Source organism: Physella acuta, unplaced genomic scaffold (genome assembly GCF_028476545.2).
Source record: "Physella acuta isolate Inbredline_101_S28 unplaced genomic scaffold, ASM2847654v3 ptg000500l, whole genome shotgun sequence".
NCBI classification, from domain to species: Eukaryota; Metazoa; Mollusca; class Gastropoda; family Physidae; genus Physella; species Physella acuta.
The window spans coordinates 24,254-42,608 of record NW_026732019.1 but is presented as its reverse complement, the minus strand read 5'-3'; the positions used below and the strand labels follow the sequence as shown (position 1 = coordinate 42,608).

General features: G+C 34.4%; 3 protein-coding genes across 3 annotated transcripts; all 3 read right to left on the bottom strand.

Annotated features, from left to right (window-relative positions):
• Nucleotides 1-436: 436 nt before the first annotated feature.
• On the bottom strand, nt 437-3,007 carry LOC131944601 (toll-like receptor 4). The gene has a single exon (XM_059305286.1). It carries the CDS (start codon nt 3,005-3,007, stop codon nt 437-439), a length of 2,571 nt encoding a protein of 856 aa, XP_059161269.1.
• A 4,875-nt stretch (nt 3,008-7,882) lies between these two features.
• Nucleotides 7,883-10,489, bottom strand: LOC131944600 (toll-like receptor 4). Its single transcript, XM_059305285.1, has one exon. The coding sequence runs from the start codon at nt 10,487-10,489 to the stop codon at nt 7,883-7,885; it is 2,607 nt and encodes an 868-aa protein (XP_059161268.1).
• A 3,410-nt stretch (nt 10,490-13,899) lies between these two features.
• On the bottom strand, nt 13,900-17,707 carry LOC131944599 (toll-like receptor 4). The gene is made up of 2 exons (XM_059305284.1): nt 17,577-17,707; nt 13,900-16,602 (listed from the first exon to the last, which is right to left on the bottom strand). Exon 2 carries the CDS (start codon nt 16,590-16,592, stop codon nt 13,983-13,985), a length of 2,610 nt encoding a protein of 869 aa, XP_059161267.1. The 5' UTR covers nt 16,593-16,602; nt 17,577-17,707; the 3' UTR covers nt 13,900-13,982.
• Nucleotides 17,708-18,355: the final 648 nt, after the last annotated feature.

Genomic DNA, 18,355 nt, shown 5'->3' with positions numbered 1-18,355 from the left:
GTAAAACATATAAGCTTTGACCTTATACAATACTATAGCTGCAGACACTCGGGTAGAAAATGAAGTGATATGGTGGTCGTTGGTATGGAAAGTAAATACAGTAGAAGAAATTAATTCGTGGTTTATTTACATTGTAATAGTTGACTGACTACATACACAAACCTACAAGCATATTGGCCCACAGACTTAGGCTTATACACAAACACACAACACACACACACACATATACATACTTATATATATATATATATATATATATATATATATATATATGTGTGTGTGTGTGTGTAGAGAGAGAGAGAGAGAGAGAGAGATTATAAATGATTGTGTTCAAAACTAAATACAATTTGTATGGAAAGTTTAGATCTTCTATCTTACTGGGCACAGCAATGTCCTGAGATTAAAAGTTTAAACATATAGATAGAACGTTTAAAAATTAACTTATTGGACAGAGCAATGTCCTGAGTTTCTCTCTCAGCTCATACGTCATCACCCAGTGGCGGACGACGACAATGTTGTCCTCTACAACAGCATTCAACAGCTCCGTGGGAAGATTGTACGGGTGCTTCTCGTCAACAAGAACGATCACTCGGTTCGGGTTGGCAGGCGTCTGCGCGTAGATGGCATATCTGAACGCGAGCATCATCCAATCATCGTTCAGCAGAAAAGTTTGGTTGAAGACGAGCACGATTCGCCAGCTCGAGTTGATGGCCTCCACAATTTGACTAAACATGTGAGGTCCAACTAAAATGTCACGGTCACGTATGAATGTCGTCATTCCTAAGTTATCTTCAACAAATGACCGTAGTGTATGACAAGCAAATCTGTAGTCGTTTTCTGCATAGCCAATAAATACTCCAGTTTTATAGTCAGCGGCAGTTTGAAATTTAAATCCTCCAAAAAGTTGAATTACATAATGGGCAATGTAAGTCAGTTTTTTGTTAATCACAAAAGTAGACAAAAGTCCAATTATAATTAAACAAAAAACGACTAAAGAGATGTGCAGAAAAAATTCTCCCCAACATTTCCTCCATAAAACGTCCAGGTTCCTGTATGTGCTTGTGTTAGTCACGACGCCATTTTGGTCCATGCAAGAAAAAATACCACCTTTGTCGAATGTCACATTTGTGGACATCAACCATTGGAGAAAAGAAAGACTCTCACATCCACATGACAATATATTCCCATCAAGGTAAAGCTGAAATCCTTCTTTGCCTTGAGCAAATTGGTCAAACATTTGGCGTGTTTCTACATCCAGGGTGACCAAGGCGTTGTTGCTAAGGTCAAGAAAAGTTAAATTTGGAGTGTATTTTAAATTAAACGGCACGACACAAAATCGGTTATCTGCTAACCGTAGCATCTTTAAATGTGAATTGTTGGCAAACATATCATCGGCCAGTAATGTTAACGAGTTGGAGGAAAGATCCAGCCTCTCTAGTGATTTTAATTGTGAGAACAATCGACCAGATTTCTTGGCCATAAAATTAGCGTCCAACTGACAGTTTGACAGTACCAAAGTTTCCAGTTTTGGCAAGTAATCAAACCAATTTTCTGTCATAATAGACATGTGAGTGCTTGATAAATCTAAATATCGCAACCCTATCAGTCCATGCAATGGTTCGCTAAAATTTTTAAAACCACTATCTGAGAGATCAAGCAGTTCGAAATTTTTCGCTCCCACAAAGTTAAATCTTCTATTAAACTTAGATGATGAAACAACTCTCGCCGCTCTGACGATCTTTAAACTCTTTGAAAAGTAAATCTGAATACCTCTGCTCCCCATTTCAGTCGAAGCTTTCTCTTTTGTTACTATTTTAGTTGAAGTGTCTTGTAATTTATCTAAATCTGTTGTTTCTGTTGGCGTAAAATATGCCATCCAATTAAAGTCTCTTGAATGTGTAAAGCGTAGCTCATCTCCAATGGCGAAAAATTTTAAGTTTTTCAACCTCAGTATTTTCACCAATGCCAATTCGTTGCCTTTAATAGGATTTTGTGAAATATCTAACGATCTGAGGCATGAGTCCCACATTTGACTGTTTAAAGCCTCCTCAGTTATCACGAAAATGTAGTTATCACAAATATTAAAACTCCTCAGGCAAATGTTCGTTAAATTTTCCGTCATATTTGCGAAAAGGAAGCTGTCATGTCTTAGGAGACTTTGGTCCGTAGCGAAAAAATTATACGGTATCTGATAAAGAATAATGGACGACATGTTTTTACCTCTGAAAGGCCATAATAGACTTAGCGTTCTTCTAATACCATAAGGCACCTTTTCCAAGTGAAGAACATCTAGGTTTCGTAAAGGCACAAAAATGTCATGGCTAATCCCTTCGATATTCTCTAAAGCAGGTATGTACAACTCTCTTAAAGCTTGCACATTTTCAAATGTTTTGCTTGTCAGATATTTCGCTGATCCTCCAAATTCCAATCTGGTCAAACGTGTAAAGTTTAAAAATTCAAGTCCAAAATAAACCTCATCGTTGATTGTGTCAATGGACAGATTGTTCAAGGTAGAATGACAGGAAAAATATCTCACTGGATATTTACCTGTACTAATTTTTAATCCTTGTCTTAGTTTGAGCTCTTTTAAATTTTTCAACGGCTGAAGAACCAATTCAGGAAACGAACGACCATTTGTTATGTCTATCTTGTTATTGTCTATATTTAGAACCTGCAGGTTTTCGAGTCCCCAGAAGGCGTTGACCTCAAGCGTGTCAATGTTATTGTAAGCTATGCTTAAAACCAGCAGACATGAAATATTTTCAAACGTGAAATTTTCAACCGTTTTTATAAGATTGTTGCTAAGGAAAATTTGTGTGGCGTTCTCTGGGAACCATGTTGGATTTATTTGACGTATGCCTTTATTGGTGCAGTCCACTGTGACGTCACCCATTGATGACACAACAGAACAAGGGGATTCTTGTTGTCGGTGTTGATAAACTAGTGGGTCTCCCATGACTGTAAATATCGCTGTATTTAATAATAGCAAACACAGAAGCTTGGCCATCTTATTACCTGTCGTGTATGCTAGAATGGTAAAAAAAACCATTTCGTTCTAATTCTTTGTGTATAAAAATGTGATTGCCACCTCTTCAAACTGCTATCTGATCAAATAGAAAAAAAGATGCTGATTGAGAAAAACAAACTATTGTATATCGCTTATTTTGTTGTTTTATAAAATTTTATTGCAATCGCATTAAATTACTGGTTTATTAATAAAAACGAGAGCTGAATATTTATACTATATGCCAAGAACACTTTCAGGTAAAAACTTCTTGAGCAGGAGCTCATTATCTGATTTGAACAAAAAGATTACTCGGTGCAGTTAAATCGAGTTTGGGGGTCGGCGTGGTCGAGTCGGTAAAGCTCATGGTTGCTAAACCGAAAAGTCTCGAATTCGAACCCTCGGGCTGATGAGGCTCGTTAGCTGGGGACAGCCACTCTTCTAAAAGAGTCAACTCCAAAATCAAACAACTGCTGCCTTGTAGTTTGATCTTGGTTGGACAAAGGTTATGGAAGCAAATCCAAAAAGAAAAGCAGGCTGAAATCGGAGTCAATGGCCTCAATGGCGCATAACCAGTTGACACGTAACGCTTAATTGTGTTGAAGGCGTGGTCGAGTCGGCAAAAGCTCATGGTTGATAAATTCGAACAAAGTCTCGAGTTCAAACCCACTGGTAGATAAATCTCGATCCCCTCCAACACTAATAATTGAGAACGAAGAAGAAGAAGAAAGAAATCGAGTTTGATTGAATGTAATTTAAGTTAACAATCTACAGAGAGTAAAGCTCTTTACCTACCTGGCTCTTGATGTATATCAGTGTGTGTCTCAGTGTCATGTTGACGATTTATACCACAGCTATGAGGGGCTGACCAACATATCGATTTTTAACAATTACCTGCCCACACTTAAGAAAGCAAAAGGTAATATTTATCAAGAAATTTTTAATTGAAAGTAAGCTTCTTCATTTCGCTGCAGGCACGCTTTGCTATTTGTGACAGAAGCGTTCTCAAACAACTATGCATTTTTTTCTAAGCTTAAAATAATATTAAAGAATGATTTCTTCTACCCAGATTGATTTCAAAATAAACTCTGTTCAACAAGCTTTTTTACTTTCTCGATTATACGAAGTATAGAGAAAGTCTTGTAACCGAGCAAAAAAAAAAAAATCGAGATTGTTACAAATCTCGACGTTTTACACCTCACTGATACGGAAAAACATAGTTTTGCAATCTTGTCCGTATGTCTGTGTGTCTGTGTGTGTGTGTGTCTGTCTGTGTGTAAACACGATTACTTGAGTACCTTTACAGCTAGGTTGATGAAATTTCATATATAAGTATTATATCAAAATAGTAGATCCGTATCAACTTTTGAGCGATTTCCGATAACCGGAAGTGGTACTTTTTCTACTTTGAATTTTTCAAAAGCCTATAACTTGAGTACTAATTCAGATAGATAAATGAAATTTCACATGTAAGTAAAGATCTAAAATTCTCTACCTTCTATCAAATTTTGAGTAATTTCCGTTGACCGGAAGTACTAATTTACGCTATTTCCGATTTCTCAAAAAACGCGAATAAATTTATAAAGTACTAATAATATTGCGCACTATTACGCACATTTGGTTTTGGTGTTCGCTTGGTGCGCAATTTTTTTTCTACTAGATTTTATTCTATTTTTAAAAGTTTAAGTAAACAAAAATCATGTCTATATTCCGAGTTGACATCCCACGTAGTGTTATATTAGAATATTCGAGAAAGTTTAGGGGAGATCACTCCCGGTTTATTTTATTCGCTTTCGTTTTAATGTTAGCATTGTAGATCAAATGAGACTCTTATGGAGACCTAGCCGTGAAGTGGCGTCACTAAGTCGGGTATCAGTCACACCATACAGTGACTCAAGTGACTCTACTTTTAGACTAATTATATATATATACATATATATATATATATATATATATATATATATATATATATATATATATATATATATATATATATATATATATATATATATATATATATATATATATATATATATATATGTAATTGTGTGTGTATTTATATTCGTATGATTATGTACATACAATTTAATATACGTGTGCTTATGTATATAAATGTATGTATTTTATATTCTTTTTCTCTATGTGTTGAAAAATTTTGATGTTATCATTTTCGGGTAGAACTACTACTATTCAAATGTAAAGACGTGTTCTAAAGTGACTAGTTAACAGGTTTATTCACCTATTATGGCGCCAAAGTTTAGTCCATGAAGAAGGATATAAGCATTGAAAAATTGGTTGCTGGAGTTTAATTAAATTATAAACAGAATTAGATTAAATTGAAATTACGCTTATTAGAATTGTTTGTATGGGTTGGTATTGTTTACGTGGTAGAAATCCTAACGCTAGAATTAATAATGAGGAGGATAATAAAATTCACTTTCCAACCAGTCACTCTATAGGGCAGATGGGGAACCGGACGTTTTCCCAGAAAGACATTTACTCGAATGCCGTTTGCCCGAAGGCCGATTTCTCAAATGGTCACCTTCCCGAATGCGACCAATGCCCGAATAGACATTTGCCCAAATGCGACAAACACCAATTTTTAGATTTATCCAGCGCTCACATGTTTGTTTTGAAAGAAAACTGGTTTGATTACTGCCAAAACGGGAAACTTTGGTACTGTCAGCTGGACGATAATTTTATGGTCAAGAAATCTGGTCGATTGTTTTAAAAACTGAAATCTCTTCAAAGACTGGATCTTTCCTCCAACTCGTTAAACAACACTGGCCGAAGATATGTTTGCCTATAATTTACAGTTAAAAAATGCTTCGGCTAGCAGATAACACTTTTAATGTTTATTTAACTTTCAAGAGAGGCAAACAAAAAAAACAACAGTTCCATTAGGGGTCATCCATAAATGACGTCACGCTTTTTTTGACGATTTTTACCTCCCCCCCCTCCCCTCCGTCACACGTCGTCACAAAAAGTCAGACCCCCCCCCTAAAATGACGTCACACCTCAACCTACAACCCCCCTCAAAATTGCAGTTAAATTTTTTTTAAACATCGATATTTTTCCAAAATCTTGTCTAAACTATTACAATTTATTAAAACAGTTATCTAAAACGCGAAATAACGTCTAAAATTCGTTTTCTAACATTGCTTTTTTATAATGCAAAAATGTGACGTCGCAACATCTGAACCCCCCCCCCCCCCCCTCCCCCTCATCACACATCGTCACAAAATTGCGGACCCCCCCCCCTCCCCCCTACGAGTGTTACGTCATTTATGGATGACCCCTTACTGCTAATCCAAACTACGATCACACCATTATAAAAAAAGTGAATATTGCACAGAAAATATTAAAAACACTGACAAAGATTGTATAATAAAAGATATTTACATTTAATTTCCAGATACAATAATTAATTATTGTTATGTATTGTTCAAACAGAAGTCAAGAAAAACGTAGGTCTAAAACTAACAAAATATAAACTAAAACTAAATTTTTAAATAAAGAGGTAGAAAAGTCTATGTATATACATATAAACAAAATTTAGCTCTGTCACGCTATTGTTGTAATGGGACGGAGTGGCCTAGCGTTAGAGATTGCTAACCCGTAGGTCTCGAGTTCGAATCCGAGTTTAAGTGTAAGTAAAGGCGGATGGGCATAAAGCCTACGCTATGAACCACACTATCCATTCATATGCCGAGGTCACAGAAACAAGTGAACTCTACTTCACTTGCCCCGTAGACCGTCAGGTTTGAAAGGGAACTTTACTTTTTTACGCAATTGTTGTACATTTCCATATTTTGTCTATAATGTAAGTAACGTGTAAACATTGTTTCAGCAATTTAAAAAAAAAATCATTTGTCACTCCTCTACTCTTTATCAAAGATAGTGTCAAACTGAAGACAATAAAAGACCATAAAATAATCCAAGTAGATGCATTTTCCATCTTTGTGTCACACTGATGTCTAAAATGCAGAATGAATAAAGTTAGTGAAAGATAAATACCAAAATGAAACAGAAGAGCAGTTCGAGCTAATAAAAAAAGTTTCGAAATGGTATCGAAATTAAATGAGCAATATGATATGAAATGTGTACAATAAAACAAAGTAATAATTTATGAAGTCAGTAAAACATAAATGAGGTATCAGTCACTCCGAGTAAGAGTATGGTCCACTAAAGTTGCAAGTGATTTAATACGCTTTAAAGGGAAAGTAATCTGTTTTCAAATGTATTCCAATTTCAAGAATTATATCCCAGTACAAATTCATCGTATAATCTAGCCTCTTTAGGTGTTGTTTCTTTTTTATTTTTATTTTGTTAGTGTCTTATAGGTAAAAATAATGTGGATACTATTGGCTTTTGAAAGTCAAGTATGATAAACCATAACTTTAGAGCTAGCAAACTCTCGATTCCAAATAAAGCGTCAATGTTACTGCATACAGTATTCAACACAAGAAATCGTGAAATTTGTAAGTAAACTTTTTAAACCGTTTACATATTATTGCTTTACATTGAAAAATGTTGTGGCTTCTCCGAACATCATTAACTTCTGACAAATTCCACTGTAACATTACAGCCAAATTAATGAACTGACTACTTCTGCTTCCTTACAAATGATCCTAGGACCAGAATAATCTGTTATTTGCATTCTTTTTCTTCGAAAGTATTAACTTAAAAAATCTATATGCTTACTACATTTAGTCTAACATAAAAGTATTAAATCGTTTTTAGCCTGAAAAAATCTCCATAAAAAATTAAGTTCCTATAATGGAAGGAAAACAGAAAAAAGTGCAACTCTCTAAAGAATAGAAAGGAATAAATAATTTTAGACGAAACGCTAAAACATATAGATAGAAAGATTAAAAATTAACTTTTAGGACTCAGCAATGTCCTGAGTTTCTCTTTCAGCTCATACGTCATCATCCAGTGGTGGACGACGACAATGTTGTCCTCTACAACAGCATTCAACAGCTCCGTGGGAAGATTGTACGCATGCTTCTCGTCAACAAGAACGATCACTCGGTTCGGGTTGGCTGGCGTCTGCGCGTAGATGGCAGATCTGAACGTGAACATCATCCAATCGTCGTTCAGCAGAAAAGTTTGGTTGAAGACGAGCACGATTCGCCAGCTCGAGTTGATGGCCTCCACAATTCCACGTGCTATGTCGGTGGAAGGTAAAAGGTCACGGTCACGTAGGTATGACGTCATTCCCAAGTTATCTTCAACAAATGACCGTAGTGTATGACAAGCAAATCTGTAGTCGTTTTCTGCATAGCCAATAAATACTCCAGTTTTATAGTCTGAAGCAGTTTGAAATTTAAATCCTCCAAAAAGTTGAATTACATAATGTGAAATGTAAGTCAGTTTTTTGTTAATCACAAAAGTGGACAAAAGTCCAATTATAATTAAACAAATAACAACTAAAGAGATTTGCAGAAAAAATTCTCCCCAACATTTCCTCCATAAAACGTCCAGGTTTCTATATGTGCTTGTAATAGTCACGACGCCATTTTGGTCCATGCAAGAAAAAATACCACCTTTGTCGAATGTCACATTTGTGGACATCAACCATTGGAGAAAAGAAAGACTCTCACATCCACATGACAAAATATTCCCATCAAGGTAAAGCTGAAATCCTTCTTTGCCTTGAGCAAATTGGTCAAACATTTGTCGTGTTTCTACATCAAGGGTGACCAAGGCGTTGTTGGTAAGGTCAAGAAAAGTTAAATTTGGAGTGTATTTTAAATTAAATGGCACGACATTAAAACGGTTATCTGCTAACCGAAGCATTTTTAATTGTGAATTGTAGACAAACATATCTTCTGACAGTATTGTTAAGGAGTTTAGGGAAAGATCCAGTCTTTGAAGAGATTTTAGTTTTGAGAACAATCGACCAGATTTCTTGGCCATAAAATTACCGTCCAGCTGACAGTTTGACAATACCAAAGTTTCCAGTTTTGGCAAGTAATCAAACCAGTTTTCTGTTACAACAGACATTTGATTGCTGGATAAATCCAAAAATTTCAATGCTGTTAAACCATACACAGGTTCAATGAAATTTGAAAATCCACTATCTGAAAGATCGATGAGTTCCAGATGTTTAGCTCTCACCATAAATATCTTCTCATTAAACTGCGTTGATTGAATCATCCTTTTGGCGTTGAAAACTTTTAAAGATTTGAGCATATAAACCTCCCAGCCTTCAACGATAGTTTTATTTACAAAACTCTCTTCTTCAAAACTTTCGTTCTCATATTTTAGTGAGCTTTCTAGATTAGGCACATCATTCAAAATAAAATATTGTCTCCAGTTGAATGTTTCGTCAACCCTTTTACGAATTAAATTTTCTATTGATAATATTTCTAAATTTGTATATGTGAGGATCTTTATCATAGCGATGCGCGTGCCTGTTAGAGGATTGCTGGAAATATCAATCTCTTTTAGACAAGAGTCCCAGATAGTGCTATAAAAAGCATCATCAACCACGACAAAGATCTGGTTCTCGGTGAACGTAAAGCTTCGCAAACAGATGCTCGTTAAGTGCTTCGTCATGGACCTAAACACAAAACTATCGTTGTGTAGCAGACTTGCGTCGTTGGCATAGAAGTTGTAGGATATCATGTTTAGAAACACTGAAGTCATAGTCCTTCCTCTAAAGGGCCATAATAGATCGAATATTCTTCCAACACCATAAGGAACTTTTTCCAAGTGCAGAACCTCAAGAGTTTGTAAAGGCTGAAATACGTCAGGACTTATAACATCTATCATCTGTAATCGAGTTATAAATAACTCTTTTATTCTTCTGACGTTAATGAATGTTTCGTTAGTTAAGTATTTTGCTGAACCAGCAAATTCCAGTTTAGTCAGATTTGTAAATTTAAGAAACTCTGGCCCAAAATAAACCTCAATGTTAATCGTATCAATAGACAGATTAGTTAACGCAGCTTGACAATCGAGATATTTCAAGGGGTATTCAGCTATTGACACTATTTGTAAGCCTTGTTTTAGCCGAAGCTCTTTTATTGCTTTTAAGCTTTTAAGAACAAAATCAGGAAATGATTTTATATCTGTTATATCAATCCGATTAAATTCTAAATTTAGAACTTGCAGGTTTTCGAGTCCCCGGAAGGCGTTGCCCTGAAGCGTGTCAATGTTATTGTAAGATATACTTAACACCAGCAGACGTGAAACATTTTGAAACGTGAAATTTTCAACCGTTGTGATGTTGTTGTTGTCCAGGAAAATTTGCGTGGCGTCTTCTGGAAACCATGCAGGGTTTATGCGATGGATGCCCCGATGAGTGCAGTCAACAGTGACGTCACTGCTGGATGATGTCACAGAGCATGGCGATGCTTGTGACCACTGTGGACTATCTTGTCGTGTGCTAGAGATAGCTATAACTACATCAGGACTGACTTGATTGTCTGAGCATATAATTAACACCAACATGACACACAATGAATAGAGAAGCATTTCCAGGTCGAAGCTAACTTCAGCAACAATAAAATTAAAGGCACAATTATTTTTTATTACTTCAATAATATAAATAGCTAATACTATTTATTTAGAACGTTACAAAATTTAAAATGAGAATTGCTACGTATTAAAAAAAATTAAAAAATGGTTATAAATTATACTTCTTTAAATTATTAATAAAAACAAAATATACATTATTGTAGTTGAAATCACATAAATTATCGATGCTTGAAAAAAAAGTTGAAAAAGATAAAAAAAACAACAACTATTTGCTAATCAAGACATTAATTAAAAAAAATATTAAAATAATAGCTCTCCTTACATTGTTCTAAAAAACGATTTTAAATACTGAAAATGGTAACAACTAAATTAATCTTAACTTTTGTAATTATTGAAACAATATCACATCAATCTTGTATGAGAAGAGATCTGGAAAGAATATCTCCCACTTTTTTAAAACATAACAAAGTTGAATTATTTTCTTATATTCTTCTCCTTGCAGCAGTGAACTAGTTTTAGAACTAGCAGCTCTATTTTTACTGATCTGGCAAGTTTAACTAAGGCGAATCATTTGTTATCGACCTGAGAAAAATCAATCGATATATATACTGAATTATCTAAAAATGTATTACATTTATTATCAGTGTGTTAAGCTACAATCAGTATTAATCTGTTTTAGCAACGTTCCCCGCCCCCAACCCCTTGTCCCCTACCCCACGTTGTCCCTTAACAAACTTGACTTTTTCAAAAGAAAAAAAAACTACGAATTAAACAAAGTAAACTATAATGTGATTTTATTCCGAGTTTGGCATTATCTACTCTATCGTTATCTACTGTCGTGTTGTATTCTGGCAGCACAACCACATGCTTTAATAAATGGCTCTGTCGTCCCCGAGTCTTTGTATGGATTCCGTTCTTATCAGAGTTTGATACGAGGAAATAGTTTTAGAACCTAGAGACACAAGCTAGAGTATCTTGAAGAATAGCTTTCGCGGACACGGGTAAGGAAAAGAGAGACACATAAATATTAATGATCAGAACAAATGTCGTTGCTTAAAAAAATAGTCAGGAATAAAAAGAGTGACGTAAGTTTTTTGGTATATATATATATATATATATATATATATATATATATATATATATATATATATATATATATATATATATATATATATATATATATATATATATATATATATATATATATATATATATATATATATATATATATATATATATATAGGCCTATATATATATATATATATAATTTAAGTTGCCTATCCGCTTATCTCTTGACATAGAAATTCTTGATAAAAAATGGAATACAGTTGTCTTGATACTGAGAAAATATGAAGTAAAATGATAAAAATGTGTATACAAAAAAAATAATAAATAATAAAGCGTTGGCCTACTTGAGTTAATTTACTTCTTCGGAATTAAGAACGTCTTCTTAAAGTTAACTATTTTCAATGAAAATGTTTTATTAAACATTTGTCGTTTAACAAAAAAAATAAAAAATAAACAACCTAGTGTATAGTGGCGTCACACGGCTGGGCAGGAGTGCAGGCCACATTTGTGACACCAATTAAGGGGTGCCACAAATTAACTAGTGAACCTGAGATAATAATGGTTTTGGATGTCGTTTTTTTAAGATAACACGGACTTTAAGAAGATGGGAAGGGGTGAATCCAAGACGAATAACAAAAACTTAATTTCAAAGAAATATACACCACTGACCATGAAACAACCTTAGTGGAATGAAGGGATGGGGAGGAATGAGATCCTGAGTTCTTTCACCAGGTAATGAAGAACCATGTCGAATAATTTGCGCATTTGAATATAATCTTTTGTAAGATTTATATCCTTTTTCACTATAAAGCTCACCGAAGTGAGAAAGATTGGTTTATATATAGTTTTATATATAGTGATAGCTCTTATTTTGTACTTCTAAGACATAAATAGCGCGTTCTACGATGATTATTAATGTGTAGTGTGTTGACTTGGACTTTGTATGCTGGAATGGCACAGTCTTGTGTACAGAGATAATCAAAGTTTTCTCCCAAAATAATTCCCAAGCCGTTACGACAAAAGTCACTGAACAGGTGGATAAAATGGCTGAATTTCTATTCGGGTTTGAGCTTCTTTTGGCTGAAAATAAATTATCTTGCGGATTTTTTAACTTAATTTTTTTATTATGGCTACAAATTACTACGGTAAAGTGAGATGAAGGTCGACGTTATAATTGTATTAATGACCATGGTTTACATACATATACGCTTGCCATAGGCAATGGAAACTGTGTAGTGGGCAGTTGTTTTATTGGCTCACAAGTTATATTTGTGCTAATGATGACTAGGTACTTAATGTACATTGATATATACAAAAATAAAATCTATTTGTCTTGGATTTGGCAAATGTTAAGGTGTTTTAACATGTTTTAAGATTGAATCCATTTGTAACTAATTATCTAATTGGTGTGTTCATTATTTATACATTTACTTTAAACACCAGCGGTCTACAAATCCGTGTGCATATTGTTGTCAATTCGAGAGTTCTTAACCAGGTACACATTCTCTATCAAAACAGCACAGACATTAGTAACCCGCATTCCTTACAACAAATCTACGTATTTTTCATTTTCCCCTCTATAAATAACCCATTTTCTTAGAAGAACAATATCGGAGTTATTTTATTTTTCGCGTTACAGTTTGAATGGTTGCATGTCATTGAGTTCTGTAAGCTGACTGTCGAAAATCTATTTATGATACGGGAAAAAGACCCGGCTGTTATTAACAAACTCGAAATTCGAAGTTAACTAGGCTTTAGTTCAAATTAAAGTAGGCCTTAGTATAGGCTATATTTTTCTACCTTATAAACGTAATGATTAGTTTACCTTTCTTAGTTTGAAACAAATCTTGTTGACCTTCATAATAAGATTAAAATACCGTTTTATAATATTAGTAGTAAATTTCTTTTTCTTTGTTGTTATTGTAATATTCACGGGGGCATCCTACAATACAATTAAGTGTCAACATATAATACGCCATATAACTCGTTGACTCTTTTCTTTCTGGATTAGCTCCCATGGGCAAAAACTTACCCAGGTAATTTAATACTATCATACGATTAAAAAAAATAAAATCATAAAGATTTAACCTTTTAATGTTGAAAGACAATCAAACAACATAAATCATAACTTGTTATAAAAAACATATTTATCGATTTCGTTTACAATTTTTGTGTCGCAGAAATATTGGACTCTGATTGGGCGGTAAGAAATTAAAAAAAACCCCACTGAATCCCAAAGAGGAACGAAAGTTTTCTAGTTTTTAAAAATAATTAATGAAATTTTAATAAAACTATTAGCACGGTAAGAATTTGCCAAGCTCATAATAAACAATATTCGATAAGATGGAACCAATTTTTTAAAATACTAAATGGATAGCAGTCAGCATAATCGCAAACTTCATATGGCTTAGGATTATTGTATTCAAATACATTTATTTAAAGTTTTTATTTTGGGGCCTGGACAAAGGAGTGTCTTGAGTTTCTCTCTCAGCTCATACGTCATCACCCAGTGGCGGACGACGACAATGTTGTCCTCTACAACAGCATTCAACAGCTCCGTGGGAAGATTGTATGCGTGGTTCTCGTCAACAAGAACGATCACTCGGTTCGGGTTGGCAGGCGTCTGCGCATAGATGGCAGATCTGAACGTGAACATCATCCAATCATCGTTGAGCAGAAAAGTTTTGTTGAAGACGAGCACGATTCGCCAGCTCGAGTTGATGGCGTCCACAATTCCACGTGCTATGTCGGTGGAAGGTAAAAGGTCACGGTCACGTAGGTATGACGTCATTCCCAAGTTATCTTCAACAAATGACCGTAATGTGTGACAAGCAAATCTGTAATCGTTTTCAGCATAGCCAATAAATACTCCAGTTTTATAGTCTGAAGCAGTTTGAAATTTAAATCCTCCAAAAAGTTGAATTACATAATGTGAAATGTAAGTCAGTTTTTTGTTAATCACAAAAGTGGACAAAAGTCCAATTATAATTAAACAAATAACGACTAAAGAGATTTGCAGAAAAAATTCTCCCCAACATGTCCTCCATAAAACGTCCAGATTCCTGTATGTGCTTGTGTTAGTCACGACGCCATTTTGGTCCATGCAAGGAAAAATACCACCTTTGTCGAATGTCACATTTGTGGACATCAACCATTGGAGAAAAGAAAGACTCTCACATCCACATGACAAAATATTCCCATCAAGGTAAAGCTGAAATCCTTCATTGCCTTGAGCAAATTGGTCTAACATTTGTCGTGTTTCTACATCAAGGGTGACCAAGGCGTTGTTGGTAAGGTCAAGAAAAGTTAGATTTGGAGTGTATTTTAAATTAAACGGCACGACATTAAAACGGTTATCTGCTAACCGTAGCATCTTTAGATGTGAATTGTAGACAAACATATCTTCTGACAGTATTGTTAAGGAGTTTGTGGAAAGATCCAGTCTTTGAAGAGATTTCAGTTTTGAGAACAATCGACCAGATTTCTTGGCCATAAAATTACCGTCCAGCTGACAATTTGACAATACCAAAGTTTCCAGCTTTGGCAAGTAATCAAACCAGTTTTCTGTTACAACAGACATTTGATTACTGGATAAATCTACAAATCTCAAACCTGTAAATCCGCTTATTGGCTTTGTGAAGTTATTGAATCCACTGTCTGATATATCAATTAGCTGAAGACGCTCTCCTCTAACCACGTTTACTGTAAGATCAAAACTTGTTAATCGAGTCATTCTCGCTGCTCTGAACACTTTGACATTATTGAGTAAATATACCTGCCATCCGGATTGCCCAAAAGTTTTTAAGATTGTCTTGTTTGTTTCAACTTCTGTCGCGTTTTTCCGTGACTTATCAACACTGGATTTTTCAGTCAGAGAAAAATATTTCTCCCAGTTAAATTTCTTTAAATACCTGACCCGCAGCAAATTCTCAATGACAACAAATTCTAAGTTTCTTAACGTTGACAACTTAATTAGTGCCCAATTTGTACCTCGTAAAGGATTTTCTGAAAGATCGATTTCTCTTAGGCAAGAACTCCAAACGGAACTGTAGAAGGCTTCACCAACGATGACAAAAACTTTATTATTAGTGAAACTAAAACTCTTCAGACATATGCTAGTTAAATATTTCGTCATTGAAGGATATATGAAGCTGTCATTTTTTAATAAACCTTGGTCGGATGTATAATAGTTGTGATATATCTGAGACAGAACTATCGAAGACATATTTCTACCACTGAAAGACCACAGAAGACTCAACGCTTTTCTAACTCCACAATAAACATTTTCTAAATGCAAAACATCAAGTTCATGTAACGCACTAAAAGCATTACGGCTAATCCAAACAATCTTATCTAAACCAGTTACATACAATTCTCTTATTCTTTTGACATTTTCAAATGTTTTGCTTGTTATGTTATTTGCGCTTCCCCCGAGCTCCAGCCTGGTCAAACGAGTGAAGTTTAGAAATTCAGGTCCAAAATAAAGCAGGTCGCTGACCGTATCAATGGACAGATTGGTCAACGAAGATTGGCAAGTAAAATATTTAACCGGATAGTCACCGGTTTTAATTTTTAACCCTTGCCGTAATTTGAGTACTTTTAAATTTTTCAAGGGATGAAGAACCAGTTTAGGAAACGAACGATTACTTGTTATATCAATTTTGTTAAATTCTAAATTTAGAACTTGGAGGGTTTCGATTCCTAAGAAAGCATTGACATGAATCGTGTCAATATTATTGTAAGTTAAGCTTAAGACCAGCAGATGCGCTACGTGCTGAAATGTGAAATTTTCAACCGTTCTTATCCTGTTGTTGTCGAGGAAAATTTTCGTGGCGTTTTTTGGAAACCATGTTGGATTTATCTGTTTGATGCCTCGATTGGTGCAGTCAACAGTGACGTCAATGCTGGATGTTGTGATAGAGCATGGCGATGATTGTAGTTTTTGAAGATTGTAATCAGCAATGACTATTTTATGACACGTGCATATAAGCAACACGATGGTTATTTTCAGGGTATAATGAAGGTTGTTCATCCCCTGGCAGCTGGGTAAAAAAAGAATATATTTTGTATACATTGTTATTTGTTAGAGTATAAATAGAATTTGGATATCATTCAAATTTAATTAAAGTAAATTTCTGTGGCACACAAGCTTGATTAATTACATCGAACTAAAAATGTTTTGTTGTTTAAATGCGATTAAAACCTTGTTTTGATGAAGTTTTTAACGTTTCATATTTTAGTTTTATTAATACATAATACTCTATTTATATTTCGTTGACACAAAATAGGGGTGAAACCATTTTTTTTTAAATCCTAAAATACACAATCACAACACAGTTTCATCCAGCTAAAATAATGATTTAATATAGGAGAGTTGTGACACCTGACCCTAATGCAAAATCATTTCGTTGTTGTAGCCATGGGTCTGTCTTTACAAAGTATCCAGATGTGAAAACGTATTTGTCTATCACTTTATCCGTTACTGATCAGAGACGTTTACTTGATAGCAATAGGTATTAACTGCATTCGATGTACTGTATAGCCCAAATAACTATAAACATATGCGTGGGTACGTTTAATATGTATTAAATGTCGTTGTTTAAATATTATGAGCGACCCTCGTGTTTCGTTGTATTTACATAAATTAATAAAGGTGCAAAAATATATTATATACAAAACTTCTATACAATTAAAGGGAACAAAATATTTACATGTTCCGTCGATTAACTGGTCAGTTGGTCAACTTTACAATGACAGAATTTTTGTTTGTAGGAGACGAGGATTACAAATTCTGTTGACTATGTGATTACTTGGAAGTAAAACAAAATATGTAAAATATTGCATTTAAATATTGCTAGAGTGTGTCTCAAAACTACAAACATTACATTATGTAACATGAAGCGAATTGGCATATTACAATTTTAAAATGTTAATAGCAATTTTACAAAAAAATGAAATTACTTTGAAGTTGCACAAAAAAAAATTGTTCTCATGTAGGCCTAATCAACATACCTACCTTTGTTTCAGTAACACTATTAGTAATCCACAGTTTAGTTTAATTTAGTGAAATACTTTTTAGACCGTGACACAGTATAACAGCATTCTAAATTATTTAAAATTAAAAACTTTCCAAATACATTTTGTTAGAAAATACTGTTTGTCTCTGTGGAAAACCCCAAAGTCTTATTCATGCATACGAATAGCTGTATTTGATTAATTCAAACGCTGTGATTTTAGCTTTTCTTTTTAGCTAGTGTAAACTCAACTCTTGCCTATTCGAACCTAACATTTAAAGAAACAGGATTTAAGTAACAGAGCCAACAAACGTTTTCAAATTTCAATGTCCCACCTACCTTGTTGAATTCGTTTACGTCACACTCTACTGGCCGACTTAAATATAACGATTTTTAAAAAAAGATCCTAGCATGGTATTCTTTTCAAACGCCTACACGAGAATAGATCAAGGCAGTTCATATATGAGGACTGTATGGTTAGACTGAAGAGCAAATGTTTGCAAACTTCAACAGTCCAGAGCTTAGACGGACATAGAGAAGAAAATATTTGCAGATTGTTGTCTGGTGGACAAGCACTATGAAAGCAAACAAAATAAAATACTTAAAAAAAAAACTTTTTAAAAAACCACGTTTTTCTTGTGGACTAAAAAGTAGAAAATAATTTTTTCTTCCGACCCTAGGGGATCTACCAATGACTGCTCGTAGATTTTGTGCTTCCTCGAGCTGTGCAGGTTCTTGTGATGACTGTTCATACATTTGATGACAAAAAATGTGGGTACGT